At 40.4% G+C, this 13,725-nt stretch overlaps 1 protein-coding gene across 1 annotated transcript; it reads right to left on the reverse strand.

The window, feature by feature from the left end:
* Window positions 1-3,057: 3,057 nt before the first annotated feature.
* Window positions 3,058-13,658, reverse strand: dcaf15 (DDB1 and CUL4 associated factor 15). The gene is made up of 13 exons (XM_084716049.1): window positions 13,507-13,658; window positions 10,796-10,893; window positions 10,423-10,561; window positions 10,157-10,263; window positions 9,758-9,903; window positions 9,486-9,647; window positions 8,073-8,699; window positions 7,886-7,977; window positions 7,589-7,711; window positions 7,283-7,365; window positions 7,076-7,180; window positions 6,849-6,964; window positions 3,058-3,890 (listed from the first exon to the last, which is right to left on the reverse strand). The coding sequence occupies exons 1-13, from the start codon at window positions 13,600-13,602 to the stop codon at window positions 3,835-3,837; spliced, it is 1,950 nt and encodes a 649-aa protein (XP_084572175.1). The 5' UTR covers window positions 13,603-13,658; the 3' UTR covers window positions 3,058-3,834.
* Between the last annotated feature and the right edge of the window lie 67 nt (window positions 13,659-13,725).

The following is a 13,725-nucleotide window of genomic DNA, read 5'->3' on the forward strand; positions in this document are numbered from 1 at the left end:
GTCATGTGGTGTTGTCATGAACTTTTACTAGCTGTGAAAAAAACAAAAAAAAAAAACAAATCTGAGATGGTGACAGTCAAGCCTCTTCGTGATGGTTCTTCCCAGTTTGCTGTTCCTTATCCATCCATCCTTTTATCTATTCATCATCCATCCATCCTTCATGCTCATAATTTCTCTTTTACAAACACACGTACACACACATACTGAACAGACGGATCAAGTGCTATCCCACCACACACACTGTAAGAAGAGAAAAGTTGAGAGGACTTAAAAAAGTAAAGCAACACTTTTGAGTCACTTCAACTAAGGGCTATTTTTTTTGTCAACCTAGATTTAAGTCCACTCAGTTTGCTATTTCAACTTTGCCTCCTCACAATGAGAAAAGTTAAGGATTCTTAAGTATGAGATGAGATGTGAATAGTAATGTTTGACAAACTTAAGGTAGCGCCTTAAGTGAACTTAAAGGAGCAGTATGTATCAAGTGTGCATGCAAAAATGTGTGCAGACTGTATATGAAATAGGTTGAAATTTAATATATGATCCATGGTTAAAGCAAGTTGTTTCCCCCACCTCCTCCTCCCCAGACTTGAGGAAGCTAGGATGCAGGAACACTGCAGGCGCGCCAGACATGCCTAACATCGTACACTGACAGTAAGAAGCGAGGATGAGTCCTCCATTGGAAGTTGATCACCTGTTTATAACTGCCAGTTGTCTGTGAGTGTAAAGTTCAGCCGGTTATCTTGGAAAATAAAACCCCACTGTTCTGAAAATACACACTGGAGTTTGAGCTAAGCGACTGCCTGCCAGACTCCATTAACATATTGCTCAGTTTAACTGTTGTAAACAGTGACACCTAAAATATTATTGATTATTTTTTATGACTTGTAAACTCATGCAGCGAACATTTGGCATTAATTTGAACTAATTATTTCAGACGACACTGCAGCTGCAACTGTAGCTTTATCAGACGAGAGTATTTCAGCTTAGCATGTTTCCTTAATGTTTGTTGACATATCTTGGTCATTTTATGATTTATTACAGTAAATGTGTTATAGATTTCTCCTTTAAGTACATAAGTAGATCTAAATAGTAATGTCAAGTTTGTCAAACTTACTGAGTGAACTTCTTAACCTAAGTTGCCACATTAAATCAGCCCTCAGTTGAGTGAACCCGAAAATCAGCTGGTTGCTTTACTTTTATACATTTTTCTCGACATTTTTTTTTACAGTTCATAGATACAGTGCAGCCTGAACAGGCCACAAGACGAGGCCAAAGCTTATCTCAGCAGCACTTATTACACTGTTTCCATGGCAACCTTTGTACCAGTTAGATGTACCAGCTACAGCTATCTCTATCTGTTTTTGTAGTGTATAAGTAAATGTTTATTTTCTGGGTATCAATGTTGAACATTTTGTAGATAATTACCTATATTATGTACCTTTTGTGAACACTGTCATATAGCGAAACTATTTGTATGTTGTTTAACCATTATTGCCTTAAGAAATATGTCGTGGTATGTCCACCATCCAGATTATTGAGCTATATTTTTATTGTGATGATGATGATGATGGACCAAGCATGTGAATATGGTGACTTTCTGGTTGAACCCTTTCCAAAGAGCACATGCTCGACCAGCAGCCTCTTACGTGGCAGGAGCAGATGTTGACTTTATTAAGTGTTGGACTGAATTGAAAAATAATAGAGATGATATTGATAGTAGTGGGATGTCCTTCAGGATGGCCTCCCAGATCCCACCAAAGAGCACTAAAACAAGGGTATATTTACAAAATCTGACTTGAAAAGTAACAACTGCTAACTGCGATGTCACTACTCTAAAGAATTTGTGGCTTGGATTCTGTCCTTGGCTTGTGCAGCTGATCCTTTTATAAATGAGGTCCTCTTGATGTTACTCTGAAGACCTTTGTACTTAAATCTGTGATCAACGTTTGTAGCTTTATTCTCACTGTTAACTAAAAGGATGTGATTGCTCTGAAAACTTGTGCCTGAATCTTTTTCTACACAGGATCACTCCTGGACTTTGTTCCTCCACATCACCTGCACCAGGGTAACCTGTCACGCCAGATGGCTTGTTACTCAGAACCATCTGGGAAGTTGTCCTTAATAACTATTTGGAAAAGGGCAGACACTTTTAAAAAACACTCAGCAGGCAATTTGATGAACCCTCTATCATGGGTTAACTTCAGCCAATCAGATCAATTCTTCCATGGACATTTCTCACTGTCAGCACACCTATATCCACGCCCATAGCTGCTAGTAGTCCCTGCTAGGACGCTGATTGGCTGCTCCACTTTTGGTGGGGACACAAATGGATAACCTGAAGCCTGGCAAGATGGATTCTCATGTGAAACACCAGGGCCCTCATTTGTAAAAAATGTTCTTGTAATTGAACTTAGTCTTAAGATCTTTTCCAACGGTGTGCTTAAGTTCAATTTATAAAAGATACTAGGAATAAAAGCTTTGCTTAAGCAGGGTTTGAGATGAACATTTTCAACTTAAGTACGTGTGATCTACTAATCTCAACTTAACTTAAAATTAACAGCACAGGCTTTTAAATCAGTGATCTCTCCTTAGAGAATAAAGTACAGAGGAGGGTTTCATCAGGAACACTGTAAAAAGGAAAGTTGAAAAAAGGCATCAAGACAACCGTCTTCACTAAACGTCACCTAAGTTTTGAAATAAACTTAAGTTTTTACAAACTATATTCTCTTGTTGACATAATTTACTTTTCTTCTTTAGATAAACTTGATTCTTTGAGTTTCAAAACAAAACATTTTGTATTTTAAAGTTGTTGAGTAAACTCACTGAAGTGAAAGTGAATAATGGTTATTAAATTTAATTTTTTAGGGACCTAAATAATGATATATCTGGTGAACATTTTTTTGAAATACAGAATTCAAAGATTCAAGTTTATCTAAAGAAGAAAAGTAAATGATTAAAACATTATATCATAAATACTATGACTTTTAAAAGATTATAGGTCAGCAAAACATTTTTGAGCTTATTCTGAAACTTAGGAGTTTGAGTTTGACAAACACAAACGTTTGAACATTTTATTTTAACAAAATATTCCAATAAAACAAAGTCTGACTTCCATTCTAGTACACATACAGCGTGATGTCAACCTGCCGAGCAGGCGACTCCAACAACCCTCTCCTTCTTCCATGACAGCTTTGAAAAAAAGAGTCAAGTGATGCAGCACTGTGTTCAATTTGTCTCACTTTAAATACTGCAGCTGTATGAATCAGCACAGCTGGACTGAACTGGTCCAGAGGCCAGCTGAGGAAACAAACTTGAGAACAAACTTCAGAAGCAGCAGAATCTGTCAAATGTTAACATACATATTAAACATGCACATATTCACACATGAACACAATTATTCTCGGGGTCAAACACCCTTGTGAACATCACACAGGTGAAGATGTTGCATACGTTCACTCACACACACACACACACACACACGGTAAAGCACTCACATTACAATAACAGTACGCCTTTATGTATAAAAACAAAAACATAAAAACAAAATCTTCGTTCAGTCCAGCTCTTGGTTTTGGTGGCTGCAGTGATACAGTACACAATTACAAAAAAGATGAATCCTGTAAAATTAAACACACACCACCTAAGAAACTTCATCTTTACAATATTTAATTTGGAGCGTTCTTTGTTCAGTTTCAATTTGACACCTGTTTTAACACGTTACAAAAGCGCAGTCACTGGACGTGTGCAGCTTTGCTGAGACGAGGCCGTGTCGTTGTGTTTCTGCGTGTGTGCTTTTGTTTCTGTTGCTTTGACACTTGTGGTCGTCTTCTTTCTTCATAATACAATCCAGGTGCATCTGTCGCTGTCTGCCAGCACTTGCAGGGACGAGCCTGCAGGTGAGAAGATGAGCAACGTTTGAATTAGAATCCACGCTCTTCTGCACAAACACAAATCAAAGAGCCTGTTCACACCTGGTGTAAACTGGTATGGTTATCACAACTTTAAATACGTGAGTTCACACCTGTTATTACACTGCACATCAAGTGACCACGTGTGATCAGATAACATTTCCCTGCCCTTTATGCAAATAAACTATTTGTCAGTTAAATGTTTATTACTCACCATTTGGACATTTATCCGTTCCTTATTTTAGTCCAAACTAAACCTCTCTATCAGTCCACAATGAGCCTCATATTTTGGAAAAATTTGTGGAAAAAACATAGTGTCAATTTGTCCCAGCAGGCTGCCCGTTAAAAACAAAAACACATTTTGCAAACATGTTTATTTGCCTCCAGAGTGGGAAAGTAAAATCTTATTGTAAATTCTGCATTACACCAGTGTCACACAGTACTAGCTCCTGAGAAGTTACGCTACTGCAATAAAAAACTGTGCTGCTCAAATTAATGAAACTTCAACTAGCACTGATAGTAAATACTACAGCTAAATTGATCCAAAGTAACCAGTTAGTAATTCCACAGCACCTGGTATCATCCATACTGGATCTCTTTTTTCACTGAAGACACTGTGACTTGTCAGAAGAGGAAAAGCAGAGGTATAAATAATAAAAATGAGCTGACTTGTTGTCAGGGTCCTGGTTAGTCCCCGTTCACAGTAGACATTTTGATGTGTCACAGTAGTAAAAACAGGTGTTAGCATTACCGTTGTATACCATGACAATGTGACAGTAAGCCAGCATGCACAAAAATAGCTTATTGGAATTAAGCCGTTGTTGATTTTATTATTTACGCCTGTGCTTTTACTGCTGTGACATCTCAAATAAAGTAAATTGAGCATGCTGGCTCACTGTCACACTGTCATAACAGTAATTAACAGAGCCATTGTTAATTATGAGTAACACCTGTGCTTTTCCTACTGGGAGAGTCAGACTGTCTGCGGTGACAAAGTCCTCCTGCATGACTCAGTAAAACAGACTCGTCATCATACAGGTGCTTTTCTTGCTTTAACAAGCCTAAGATGAGGTTGCACAAACAAAGATTTTTTTTTTTTAGCAAAACTAGGTTTAAAATGAGTAAATCCAGATTTAAAATTAAGCAGCGATCTGTTGCATAATTAAAAACTAGTCTCAGTTTAGGAAATCTGAAGTAGAATTATAATTAGCTATATTTTTTGCTAGATAGCTAGAAAGTTAAAACGTTGCATTATTTGATAGCCAGCCATAAGGTTAAAGAAATGCTACATTATTTGCTAAAATAATTGTATGTTATTATTATAATTTGTATTTATTTAATATTGTATTGTAATAATTTAACTAAATGTTAGCAATTTTTTTTTTAAATTAAAAATGTAGTTAGCCAGAAAAGCCCTGATTTCTCCTGTTTTGAGAAAAAAACAGAAGATGAAATAAACAGCACAGTAAGGAATAAAAGAGACTGTGTGGGAGCTGCTGGCAGACTGTTGTAACAGATCAACTGGAGTGAAAGAAAGAAGAGATGAATCATAAACTTCACTTGGGTCGAGTCTGTCCCTTAAATTTCTTTCAGGAACTTGATTATTTTGCTCAGTCCATCTATTTTAAGAGTAAGACCTCATCAAGAGAAAGTTGAATGTTAATACTGGATAACATTTTAAATTGGGGTTTAAAGTTTTGGTATGACAAAATTTAATTTGATGTAGGTTTAGAGTAAAAAGTAAACTGGGGTTTAGATGTAATCTTAAAGGACCAGTGTGTAATAATTACAGGAATTTATGTACATAAATGAGATATATTATATATAAGTATGTTATTTATTATTATCAATCAACGTAAACTCATAATCTATATGTTCCCGTTACTTTAGAAATAGCCATTTATAGTTACATACGGGCGGGTCGACTTACAGAGATCATCATCCTGCGCCGTCTACGGCAGCGCAGAGCGGACAAACTGCACTAATAGTGAGTCTTGGGAAGGCCATGGCGACCTTACGTAGACACCGCAGTGTAAACACGGAAGTAGACGGGGAGGATAGACGCGGGTGATTGCTGGCAGACCATTTAGCGTTGTGAACCTTGACTGGCACAGTTTTGACAAATGGAGGATCATACATACACTGTACCAGAACAAAAAGCAGCGGACAGTGAATCCCCGTCATCCAAGAAGCAGAGACGCGAAGAAAGTAAACGCAAGCATGACAGGAAACGGCAAAAACACAAATCAACATCGGCATAGCGTTTACACGATGGAAATCGCTGATGGAGGACAAACGTTTTCACAGTGACGCCGAGGTTGCGTGTTTTCTGCTGGACAGGTAATTCATCCTACACACATAATTGTAGTTTGTTGTGAGATAGCTTTCGCTCGCCATTTTGTCCGCTGACGGCCACCGTACTCTTGGTGAGAGAGGGGCAGTGTCGGGGTAAATCATCTTAGTTGCAATCTAAGGTTTGAACACTAGATGCCACTGGAAATCACACACTTCTCCTTTAATTTAAAAGTATAAAGTTTAAAAATTTAAAGTTAAACCAGGATTTAATCATTCAATTCAACATTCTTGTTAGTGCAAACCAGCCTAAATGTAATCCATTACTGGTAACCTACTGGCACATGGCATATAAAGTGGGCTCTAAGTCAGGCAAACAAGACTGTGACGTATCAAAGTATATGTTCATTTAATTGTCAAATTTTCATAAGTAAATCTGTGTCAGTATATTCATCATATGCTGACTAGCAAACAAGATCAAGCTGTATAGCAGTTTTTCCGACCTTTTTGGTGACATTTATGTTTGTATTCAACTTTTAACAGAGCTTTACAAAGACTGCCCAGCTGCTACACATCTGGACACTAGAAGTTTGACCTCTGACTCATCTTTCTGTGTTAAATATCAGAAATGAGTGCCGCAGAACTCACCTTTGTGTAGAGCTTCGTTGGTCATCCGGTTAATGTAGCGGGAGCTGCTCTCAGGAACCAACCACTTCATCACCGTGTTGACACAGGACTTCCTGTAAGAACTCCACACTGACCCACTGACAGGAGAGGGAAAGATGAACACCTTTAACACTCTGTCAAAAACAGAGATATAGGTGTGTAGGGGTGTGTGTGTGTGTGTGTGTGTGTGTGTGGCAGCAGTTCTTCACCTGGTCTGTCCCTTGACCTCTGTGAGGTCACCTACACCCACGGTGCAACACACACCAGTGTTTAGGTCCCAGCTGACCTGCAGGTTGGAATGGTACGTATTCGGCCTGCGAACAAAAACAAAAATAATGAAGAGCAAACTAAGTGGGGACAGAAGAAAGGGGCAGCTGGGAGCTGAAGAGGGTTTGGGTTTATCTCAGTACAAGTACCTGCAGTGCTCCTCATCTGAGTTGGAGAAGGCCAGTAACAGCAGACCAATGTTGATCATCACAGTGTTGGTTTCAGGACACACCTGACACACATCATACACACAGACACACACACACACACACACACATATTATTATCCAGGTCAAATGTAGGGTTGGGTATTGAAACATGGTTCTAATATGGACAGAATCACAGGTTACAGTGCCTCAACTCGGCAACACACACCTGAGCTGGCAACTGATATAGTTTCACTTTGGTGCAGACAGTGCAGACTGTGTGTGTGCGTGTGTGTATATGTGTGCTGACCTCTAATATCACAACATCGTAGTCGCTGAAGGAGCAGAACTGAGGGGCCCAGGCAGCATCGCTCCTGATCACCTCATTGATAAGATACTCAAAGTCTAGAGTCAACTGCTCCACACACACACTCTGCAAGGGAGAACACACACACACATTCAAACATGTAAACATTTATTTTTAGGGAAAATCCTACACTTTCATACGGACGTCCAGTTAGCTGAAGTTATACTTTCCTCAATCTTTGCTATATTGACTAAAACATTTCTAAGTTCACAGCCACTACACACAGGTACAAACACACACCTGTCCATTGTGTGCCCCGGTGACCAGCTGCAGGTTCCGTCCTTTTAGGTCAGTGACTGTGAAAGGAAGCTGAACTTTATCGTCTTCATAACCTGGAGAGACAAACAGAGAGGACAAGTGCTCATCAGCAGTGTTAGACTTTTTTAACGTACGCGTTCACCTCGTGTTATCCTCCTCTTTCTCTCACCTCCTGTGTTCTGTTCTGCTGCCCCTGGCTGTTGGAGGCGGTAGTGCAGGCGTGAGTAGTTGACATATCCTGGCTCGCTGGGGCCAGCCTCCTGCGATGAGGATGGGGTCGAAGGGGATGACGGTGATGAAGAAGAGGAGGCAGGAGACATCACTTGCTCAGAGCACTGTGGCAAACTGTGGCTCCCGGCTGACGTTGACGCTTGTGTTAAACTAGTCCGTCTCTCTTCCTCCCTCCTCTCTCTAAGATCCCCCTCCTCTCTCCTCCTCTCTGCAATTATCCCTTTGTCTCCTGGTATCTGCGCTGCCTCTTTTTCACCGCCATCAGCTGTTCTCCTTTCTGCTTGGCCTTCATTTTCTTTCCCCCCTCCTCCTCCAGCCTGTGCCCGCCTGAACAGGTCGGCTGCGAACTCACGGGCCCGCACGGCTGCTTGCGACTGGCTAGGAGATGAGGGAACTGGAGCGGGTCTGCTAGGTGGCAGTCGGCTTTCGGGAGATCCCTGAGGTAGCAAGGAAGAGGAGGAGGAGGAGAGAGGAGGAGGAGGAGGAGAGGAAAACGCAGCGGAGGCTTGACTTGACAGAGCTGCTCCCTTTGTATAAAGGATCTGCGATGACTGGCCCTGCTTACCTGCAAGAGACAAAGGGAGGGAGCTGAAAAACAACCTAATGCTGAAATCAAACTCAACCCAGCAGTGGAACTACTATAGATGTGAGTAAAACAGCTGCATTAGGGCCCACAACTAATCAGCATGGGCCCTTACATGTTTATTTCAGATATACCGCCTCTGATTCTTAATTAACTTAGCACCGTAATAAAAAAGAACACCTGTTTTACATTTATTGTGTCACAGCGCTACTAATTTTAAGCACTATTAACCAAGGTGTAGGTTTATAGTATTTAATGGGTCATGTTCATACATGTACAAAGCACATGGAATTCTGGGTTATTACAATTACAGACATGCACAATACTACTGCAAAGGAATATTTCAAATGTTTTTTGGCACTTTGAGGACCACACATGCCATCTTGTTCCTTTATATCAGGAGGAGGGCAGACGACTTTACGGCTGATATCTCCAAAACTCATCAACTCACACCAAAACAATATAAATGGATAAATAGCACTACAGGTAAGAGGAAAACACGTATTCTTGATTTTGAAGTGAACTGTCTCTTAAATATAATATAATGTTGTTGTTTTTTTAAATCTCTTTTTTTGAGACCCACTCAACTGCCCCTCTGTGGGTTCTGGGGAGTCACTACATAGAAAACCTATTAATATAATTGAGTAAGTATGTTGTCCATCCTATCTGAAGACAAAATCTAACATATGATCATATGATTTAATTATCATAAGACACAGACAAGGATGAGGAAATGTCCTCATTGTAAAATTGGTGTAGGTGTATTACCTGGGCAGAGTGAGATGCCGCAGGCCACCAGGGAGTAGCTAGTGTTTAGCAGGATGACCTGGTCCTTCTTCAACTGAAAAGCTGGCTGGAACGTGGGGAACGGGTACACAACCTGGTACCTGCTGTTGAGCACATAGCCATGCTCCAGACACTCGCCACTTCCTGATGAGAGAAGAGGAGAAAGTCATATCAGAGAGAGATGGAGGCTGTGGAAACAGTAAATAATGTGTGTGTGTGTGTGTGTGTGTGTGTGTGTGTGTGTTTTTTTTTACCTGTGCGTATGGTGGAAGCTGAGGGAACTGGGCAGCAGTGCGAGCAAGGTTTAGGAGGGGGCATGGAGGCAATGGTGATGTAGATGTCTCTGTTGTTTTCATCACTCATCATTAAGTTCATCAGAACGGAGCTTGAACTGCGAGTGCTGGCAGGGAGAACAACACGTGACTTATTATCACAAGGTTCCTGCATTTTGTCCACAGTTAAATTCGGGTAATTTTTAAACATTTTCAAGGTGTATTTCTTGATGTAAAAAGCTAACAAGCTTAAAATTCAAGTGTTTTCAAAGATTTGTAGCACCCATACGAACATCATTACCCACACTGAAAAAACAGAATTCTAGCTTAAACTGAATCTGCTCCATACGGCTGCTGAGGAATGCGTTTCGTATTTCTTACTTGAAGCCAAAGATGACAATTTTGGAGTGGTCATTCGGCCATTCACACACCGTCAGGTACAGGTCACTGTAGATTTCCTCTCCTGCGAACAGACGTACATGATGGACCTGAAGAGAAAAAGCACATGAGACAGATATCTATACATTAATTTGGATTATCTAAGTTCTCCTGTTATAATTCTCACAGGAGGATTTGGAATTACATCTAGTTAGGCCTGTGGTATGGAATACAATATGATTTCAGTGAGAGCTTTTCATTTCCTTTACCTGTTTGAGTCTACTGTGCAGGTTGAACTCCCACCAGTAGAGATGGTAGGTATAGAAAGAGAAATCATCATCTTCTCCACAGTCGCTGGTGTAGGACAGAACGTAGCGGCCACACTTGGTGAAGCCAAGAAAGATATGTCTAGAACCAAAAATGGGACACACCACTGTCACAGATGTCTTACCCTGAACAGTATTACACATGGTGAATCTTCAGTCTGAGCATGACGGTCATTAGCAGATACAGATGCACCAGTCCAATACATCAGATGAGTACTGGTACAGATAGTGACTCTCAGTGAGCTAAACAATGTATACTGCAGTCCACTGCATAGAACAAGTTGCTTTTTGGCAAACCTATTCAGTAAACACTGACCCTGCTCTCAGGAACTCCTCGCTGACGATGTTCTTTAATGGGACGCACACTCGAGGTGGCAGCTTCCTGAACAGGCGCTGGGAAAACTGTCCTGACAGCTGCAGAACAAGCAGGAGACATCAAAATAAACAAGCATGAAAACTTGTCATATAGGATTTGCAATGTTACATTTTTTTTTCTTTGCTTTGACTCAATTCTTGAATGAGAATTACTTTTTTGATAGCAACACATTCAAATTTTGGAACAATTAGTTTGTTGATCACCACAGATTTGCTCTTCATTCATGCAAGCAAACTGCAGATGTTTTGCGACATATGTGCAAAAGAATGAATGAGATGGTGAGCTCTGGTGCACACTTCATGCCCCTAAATGGGGTAAAGAAGAGGGTAAAGAAGAGGCTTAAGTCATGTACATGAATGAAAAAGAATATGGATGAAACGATAATCACCTTCATGATAAATGGTGATAAAATTACTGACGATTAGTAGTATAGTTTCAAATTTTAATTATCATACTGGCAGTGTTTGATTACTGTGCTCTGAAAAACGCAAAGTAAATACTGTCCAGCATCAAGCAAAGTTAGCAACAGTCTCCCAGACGCAGGTGCGGCAGCAACATTTTTTTTTTCTTTTTTGCATCAGTGAAAACACTGACATCACAAAGGACATGATACCTTGTAAATTTGTTTCCGATATAAAACATTTTCAGCACATTTTAACAAAGCCATGATAATATTGATAACCATGATAATTTACATCACTATAATCAGGATATGAAATTACACTTACAATCTAGAACAGTGACACTCAACTTGTGTGCCGCAGGCCAAGTCTGGCCCCCAGTAGTGTGCTGGGTGGCCCTCCAACTATTTTCTAATTAGCAATGAAAATAAATTGCTTTTACTGTTTTTCAAACAAAAGAAATACAGATATGGTAGTTTTGATAGAATAAATGAGGCCTTTAGTAACAGAAAGCTGATCTCTGTGTGATGGCCTTTCAGACTGTGCAAAGTGCCTTAAGGTTAGACTAGGGATGCATGATATTATCAGCACAACATCTGTATTGGCTCAAAATGCCGGTATTTCTTTCTTCTTTTTTCTCTTTTATAATTTTTTGTGCTTTTGTGCCTTGTGAGGTCAGCTATAGAGAAGAAATAAAAGGGGAGAGAGACAGAGGGCCTTACTGACACACAGTAAAGGGCCACAGGCTAGAATCAGACCCATGGCAGCTGCAGAAGGCTAATAACCTTAATACATGGGAAGAAAGGTCTACCAACTGAGCTACAGGGGCTCCCAGAAATGCCAATATTTCTGCCAACAAGATGATTCGTTAATTATGCACATATGGTGTGAGGTGTGGATAGGTTTTTTGTAAATGTCTGAAAAGGATAGCAGAGTTGCTATTTGCAATGACTGCTCAGTGACGATCATGTGAAGAGGAGCCAAATGAGATTCCTTCAACACTACAATTAATTGTCTTCCTGATCATTATGACAAATGTGTAAAGAAAGAAGAGAAAAAAACTGTGAGCAGTAATTTTCTTAAAATCCAAGTCTCCTAAAGCCCCAATATGCCATGTTGACTTGAAAGATGTCATTTACACCATGTTTTTGGCCTAAATCTTTACTGTAGAGCCTTAGCTTGGAGCCATGTTCACACGTGCACACCATCTGAGCTGGGTGTGTGGTGTGAAGATGTGCATGTGGAAGTGAACTGCATGCTGGGGCTTTGGGAGACTTGGATTACACCAAATGAGCAGTATGGAGGTTTTTTTTATGTTTTTTGTTAGTTTTTTTTTATGCCTGAAAACAGGTTACCTTTCACTTACACTGTTTGAGAGTTTCTGCAACACTGTTTGCCTGTTAAACTCCACCAGTGTTTCATGGACTGAAAAACTAAACTCGACCTTCGATCAGCAAGAGGGTGAGTAGATAATGACTGAATTTTTATTTTGGAGTGAACTACCCCTTTAAATTTGTTTATTAACTGCCCCCCTGGCATCCTGTTATTTTGTAAAATTGTTCCCTAGCAAAGTAGTTGAGTGTCCCTGTTTTAGAAGGTATAAGACTATTTTAAAAAGAGAGAGAGCCAAAGTGCTTGAGAGGAACTGTAATAGAAAATCATTTTCAGTGGTGACTGTTCAACATAGAACAAACTACACTGGATATTCAGCTTCATTCAAAAGCATCAGTATTAACGGTATTTAAAAGGCTTGAGCACACACAGCAGACCAGATGTTTATAATATCAGATCAGATGGTTCAATGATCAACGCTGGATTCGGGGTTTGAAGATGCATTTATGAGCTGCAGAGTAACGTTACATGTTGCTGCTGTGGATTAGCTGAAGCTAACGCCGCTTGAGCTTTCAGGTCACAATATAAAGGTGTTTGCCAGTGGCTTTAATAGCTAGCATGCTAACAGTTTATTCACATTCAGAGGTCTATAGGCCTGTTAGCAAACCACACCCAGAGAGACAAATACCGGGAACAACTGCTTGAAGACAGGAGACACTGAATGCTTTCATACTTTGTAGCATTAACTAATTAGCCACCTGCCTGCCGTCAGACGTTAGTTAGCCTCCAAGCTGGTTAGCAGTTAGCTAACGTAGCCACAGAGGCTGCTGAAAACACGGTTTCCACTGATGCAGCCTCACATCATTTCTGAACCACTCTTGTCGTGTTTTATGACATGTTTCGTGGATTCACGCCTACCTTCCCACGCATAAGAAGCTTCACGACATGGTCTTTATGTTTCCGTTGAGCTTTTTGTTTGCTATCGTCCTTTTCGGATTTCGAGCTGGGCGCCATCTCCCACTGAACTGTGCTGTCCCTCGTTCCAGTGAGGCGCGTTCTGGTTGGTCCACGGACCGCACGTGACTGCCCTCACTGGCCGGTGGACTCATCCATCAGAACCAAAACAAAGGTAGGGCA

Source organism: Lutjanus erythropterus, chromosome 3, assembly GCF_056507025.1.
Source record: "Lutjanus erythropterus isolate fLutEry1 chromosome 3, fLutEry1.hap2, whole genome shotgun sequence".
Taxonomy (NCBI): Eukaryota; Metazoa; Chordata; class Actinopteri; order Lutjaniformes; family Lutjanidae; genus Lutjanus; species Lutjanus erythropterus.

Excerpts from the sequence above, each read along its gene's own strand:
- dcaf15 (XM_084716049.1), bottom strand. The coding sequence starts at position 13,602 with ATGGCGCCCAGCTCGAAATCCGAAAAGGACGATAGCAAACAAAAAGCT. Across the intron at positions 10,562-10,795 it reads GAGGAGTTCCTGAGAGCAGG|ACATATCTTTCTTGGCTTCA; the intron begins GTCAGTGTTTAC and ends TTTTGGTTCTAG. Across the intron at positions 10,264-10,422 it reads TGCACAGTAGACTCAAACAG|GTCCATCATGTACGTCTGTT; the intron begins GTAAAGGAAATG and ends TTTTCTCTTCAG.